At 53.9% G+C, this 5452-nt stretch overlaps 1 protein-coding gene and 1 pseudogene across 1 annotated transcript; one reads left to right on the top strand and one right to left on the bottom strand.

Moving 5' to 3' along the window:
* Positions 1-254: 254 nt before the first annotated feature.
* LOC136535423 (aspartic proteinase nepenthesin-1-like) lies at positions 255-1538 on the bottom strand (annotated as a pseudogene).
* Positions 1539-3127: 1589 nt separating this feature from the next.
* Positions 3128-5189, top strand: LOC136535422 (coatomer subunit epsilon-2-like). The gene is given in 8 exon segments (XM_066527689.1): positions 3128-3528; positions 3605-3697; positions 3848-3999; positions 4141-4216; positions 4218-4277; positions 4424-4579; positions 4725-4804; positions 4923-5189. Coding segments are annotated over 8 exon segments (885 nt in total). The 5' UTR covers positions 3128-3354; the 3' UTR covers positions 5017-5189.
* The last annotated feature ends 263 nt before the right edge of the window (positions 5190-5452 follow it).

The following is a 5452-nucleotide window of genomic DNA, read 5'->3' as shown; positions in this document are numbered from 1 at the left end:
AGATCCATCGGTGTCCCATCTTTTGCATGACAAATAATGAGGTTAGGAAGTAATTAATTACACTGACATATGAATAGTATATGAAAGGGAAAATTAGTTCTATAGCACCGAAAGATCGCGGTATCCGGAAAATACCATCGAAAATCTGTCCATGCGTGAAATAGCATCGAAAGAATGAACCGTTTCTGAAAAATACCATTCCGTCACATTCCGTCACGTTTTGAGATAGCTCCGTGAACTCTGTGTCATGGTGGTCACAACCCCAGGCAACCTCGCATTTGCGTTGCGTTGCCGTCGAAGTGCAGCACCAGCGGCGACGCCTGCACCTTTTCCATGGACGTGCCACGCGGCAGCTCGAAGCACACCAGGTAGTTGTCGACACTCCGGTTCGCCACCAGCAGCTTGATGCCTTCCATCACGGCCTTCTTCAGCTCCTTGAACGCCGGCTCCACGAGGTACGCCAGCGTGGTCGCCGAGTCGAGGACCGTGCCACCGGTGCCGTCGGGCTTTATCGCAAGGGCGTCCTCCGGCATGTCCAGCTGCTTGCTCCCGAACGAGATCCCCACCATGGGCACGTAGTAGTAGATGTCCTCCATAGGGTTCTTCAGCAGCGGGATCGTCTGCACCTTCCCCGTGGTCTTGTACTTGCCCAGGTCGGCCATGGCGCCGAACATCACCGGGCTGGTCTTGCGGTCGGCCAAGGGGGTGAGGCAGTAGGAGAACTTGGTGATGGCCAGCTGCTTCAGCATGGACAGGGGGGCCGGAGACAGGCCCAGGATGCCGGACGCTTCGGCTATGGTGCCGTTGGCGAGCTTGCCGCAGCCGAAGGTGAGGTTGGCGGAGACGTTGTGGTGCGTCCCGAAGGTGAAGGTCTCGGTCGCGAGCACGCCGGTGGCCGTCATGATACCATAGTAGTTCTCGTACGCGCACTTGCGGTCGGTGCAGGTCTTGTTGGTGAACGTGCCCTCCTCGCACGGCTTGCTGTTGCAGGGCAGGACGGAGAAGGAGGACGACCTGGCGGCGTCGAACACGGGCTCCAGCTGCTTCGCGGTGGGGCCAACCAGGCTGCACTGCGTCCAGAGGAGGTCGCTGCCCAGGTCCAGGATCACCTTGCTGGGCTGCGGCGGCGTGCCCACGCCCACGGTCAGGCAGTGGCCCTGGTGGGTGTACGGGGAGATGGTCACGTCGGCCACCGCGATGTCGGTGGTGGCGGCGGCGGGGGCGGAGGCCCCGCTCAGCTTGCCGGGCGTTGCTCTCGAGGGCGGCGCGGCGCCAAGTGTCATGCCTGGAAGCCCGGGCGTTGCTCTCGACGAGCGGCGGTTCGGGTCAGTGGTGTAGTCACCGTGGCACATCTCGAGGAGCTCGCGCATGGGCTGGTGGACTCCGGCGGCCTTGGCGAGCGGCGCCTCCATCTCCTCGACGCAGCTGATGCGCGCGTCGACCTCGTCACGGAGCCTGTGCACGCCGCCGATGACGTGCGCGGGAGCGTGGTGCTCTAGCCAGCGCGTGATATAGATGCCGCAGTCGGCCGGCTCCATCCGGCGCGACAGCTGCACAACGCGGTGACGTTCCAGCGTGGGGACGCGTCGGCGCGGCGGGCCAGGTCGAGCACCTCCCTGACCCGCGCCACGGCGCGAGCTCGTCGAGCTCCCGTACCGAGCGCTGGGTGTGCGGGCCAAGGCCCTGGAAGAGCGGCAGCGACGGCTTGACGCTTCGGCGTAGGCGCTCGGCGGTGGAGCGGTACTGCACCGCGTGCAGCAGCTGCCGCAGCATGCCAAGGAGATTGGTGAGAGGATGGGAAGAGGATGACGAGTGGGACCATCCTCTTTCAGTGAAGTGCAGTGAGCGTGAGGTGGACGCCGTTGACAACCCGTTAACAGAATGCTAGATTTTGGAACGGATTATTACTTTCAATGGTATTTTACGTAACGGCAAACTTTCGATGGTATTTTCCGAATGTCGTGGTCTTTCGATGGTATAGAACCAATTTTCCCCATATGAAATATTTAACATGCATATATGCTTCCGAAGTTAGTACGTATACATTAGATGCATAGGTCTACTGAAGTGTAGCATGCATGAATATGTACATCTGTGGTTAGTGGCAAACTATTATCTCTAGTGATGCAAGTACCATATTTTGGAGCATATGTATCTTGCATTTTAGTCACTATTTAAACCGTCTAAAGATATTTTTAAAATTTTGTAACGTTGTAGTTTATGCTTGTTTATAGTGTAAGTCATCAATGAACTGCCACAGGAGTACATAGACATTGAAGTAGTAGCACTGCATATACAGTTCCTATGTAACTCTGACCAACCCCCTAAGAGAAAATTCATTGTATGTTCCTGTGAAACTCGCTTCTACAGCACTGCGAATTTCAGAATTTCTTGTATGACACTATGTTCGAATTTCTTTCTCTAGCTATTTGTTCTCTCTCTTTGAGAGCTAATATAAAATTGTTTCTAGACTAGCTATTTGAAAACTGCTGGGAACGCACTCATCATCTTCATTGATATCTGGCCTCGGAATCATAAAGACCTCGATGGTGCCCGTACGCCCGTTCTCTCCCCTTGGCGACACTGACACGCGAACTCCGGTGGAGGGTGGCTCGCTGGGCGGCCATGGCACTGTTGTGTGTTGCCCAATCAGCCAGTCTTAGGGGCAAGGGCACCAGGAGCACATCATAGTCCGCCCACTGTCCTGGTCGTCCTAGAATGAATTTTATTGGTCAATTTTTTTAATTACAATTAGGATTATACTCATCGGCTGCAAAGAGAATAAAAAAATAATACCATGATAATTATGATTTACACGGGAACAAAAAATAACACCATGATAATTGTGATTCGCGCGTGTATTTTATTGTCAGTTTTTCACACCGCCAATTACCAATTTTGACACAAAATTTTGCATCTTACGTGTGTACACTATCGACTTTAATTTGCCGCGCACCCACAATTTTGTTTCGTCCTCCGCCACCGATTACAATTCACAATCCACCATGCTGCTTTTTGAAATTCATTTTGCTAGGATCGAAGCCTCCACGGTACGCCATCGGTCGTAAAAACGAGGTGAGATGCGGATACAAAAGCACCAAACTGCCTCCACTCGGCAACCGGGATACACACACGTACGTAGGACGTACGCACGGCCACCACCACCAGCTGGCCTTTTCCACGTTCAACAAGGTAACGTAACACCCGCGGCCGCGCCTTGGCGAAATGAGATCTGGACCTCCTCCGATCCTCCGTCTTCCCAGCTAGCGCGCGCGCGGCACCGGCACCGGCCCCTCGATCCATCGACTCGGATCCCTGCCTGCCAGTGCATGCCCTGGAACTGGAACGGAAGGCATGGCAGCGTCGCCGGACCACCTCTTCGGCCTGCGCAACAGCTTCTACATCGGCGCGTACCACGCCGCCATCACCAGCAGCCAGTCCCTCCCCGCGCACGCGCTCTCCCCCGACGACCTCGTCGAGCGCGACGCCCTCCTCTACCGCTCCTACATCGCCATCGGCTCCCACCAGGTGCGTGCCCTGCCCCCTGGCCCCCGGCCGTTCCACGTCATTGTTCAGCTCACACCTGGCCTCCTCGTGCATGCAGTTGGTGATCGGCGAGATCGGACCCAGCGCGGCCACGCCGCTCCAGGCCGTCAAGCTGCTCGCCGTGTACCTCTCCGGCGACGCCGGGAACAGGGTCGGTCCCGTACTCTATTTGCAACCAATGCGATTTCCCGTGTTCTGTCCGTCTGAATTACCACTTGTCTGAATGTTCGTCGTCCTTTGGTACCGGGAAATGCATTTCCCTGTCTGACTCCCTACGTGCGTCCTGTGATCCTTGTTCAAGGAATCGGTGGTCTCGAGGCTCCGTGAGCTCCTGCCAGATGCGGCGGTCGGGAGCAATCCGATCCTACGGTTGATGGCCGGCACCGTCTTCATGCACGAACGCGATTACGCCGAGGCTCTCAAGCACACCAACTCCGGTGGCAGCATGGAACTGTAAGCATATCCAACACGAACCATTCGTGTACTGTTCCATATGTACTGGATATATACTAAGTGCAGATTTATCATCTTCCCAGAGATGCTTTATAAAATGCATAAAACATTGAAGACTCGTCCTTCACATTGGCGGTGCAGGCTTGCGTTGAATGTTCAGATATACCTTCAAATGAATAGGGCGGACCACGCAGAGAAGCAACTCAGGGTGATGCAAGCAGCTGGACGAAGACCACACGCTGACGCAGCTCGCCAATGCATGGGTCGACCTTGTCATGGTAGGCACACACATTTCCCATGGTTCTCAGTTCTCACACGCATTTCAGAGTTTCAGTTCAGCCGCTTTTACTTTCTGAAGATTGAAGAACCTTCAGTTTTCTTCAATACAATACTGTACACCATGACTACTTGCCATATTTTTCAGGGTGGCTCCAAGATCCAAGAAGCGCACCTCATCTTCCAGGACTTGTCCGAGAAGTACCCGACGACCTGCACGATTCTTAACGGGAAAGCCCTGTGTTCGATGCACATGGGCAACTTCGAGGACGCGGAGGGCTTGCTGCTGGAGTCACTGAACAAGGTCAGCTCTGGTGATCCCAGTTTGCCCAAACGAGCATTTCCTTTGCCAAATAGGAGTATTCAACAATCAACACCATAGCTGCACTACTGAATCTGCACACGCCAATGTTTGCTCGTGCTTACACGAAACTCCTGAAACTGTTCAGGACGCCAAGGATGCTGAAACTCTTGCGAACCTCACTGTGTGCAGCCTCAACTTGGGAAAACCTGCAACGCGCTACCTCAAGTAAGTTTTCCCATAAAGTCTTTTCCTAGCGGAATAGCCGTCTGCGTTGTTCTGCCTGACAAGTCTGAATTCGGATCTCTTGAACTGAATGGCTGAAAGCAAAACTGGTATTTTGCAGCCAGTTGAAGCTAGCACAGCCAGACCACGCGCTGGTGAAGCGCATGTCCTCCGTTGCAGACAGCTTCGACAGAGCCTGCGAAGCAATGGCATGAAATTTCATTTGCTCCATCACGTTTATTTTCCCTAGGATGAATTGGAATAACTTCTGTCTCTGATGAGAAGCAAAGCAGCTAGAGCTTGGTTAACTTTACCGCTCGCAGCTGAACAGATCGCCCATGACCTGTCTGTCAATAAATTTGTCATGGTAGGATCTTGAGTTCTTGACTATATATGACATTTAACAAAGGCTATATACTCCCTCCGTATAGCTTTTAGATGTCGTCCTGCGCAAATCCATTAGCTGAGCAAAGGAAGTCGTCGCTGGCTTGCATGCGTTGTTTTGGACTACAATGCCCCTACTGTTTCGCACGCCACGCCGCCCATTAATTGGGAACGCAGCAAAAAAAAAAGCGCTCGCGAGGACTCGGACCTGAGACCCCGTCTCGGCTGCCTCGAGAGACGCTGCAACAACCAATCGAGGTGAATTCT

The sequence above is a fragment of the Miscanthus floridulus genome, unplaced genomic scaffold (genome assembly GCF_019320115.1).
Source record: "Miscanthus floridulus cultivar M001 unplaced genomic scaffold, ASM1932011v1 os_2778_2_3, whole genome shotgun sequence".
NCBI classification, from domain to species: Eukaryota; Viridiplantae; Streptophyta; class Magnoliopsida; order Poales; family Poaceae; genus Miscanthus; species Miscanthus floridulus.
Note: the sequence above shows the minus strand (reverse complement) of the source record. Positions and strands in the feature narration are given on the sequence as shown.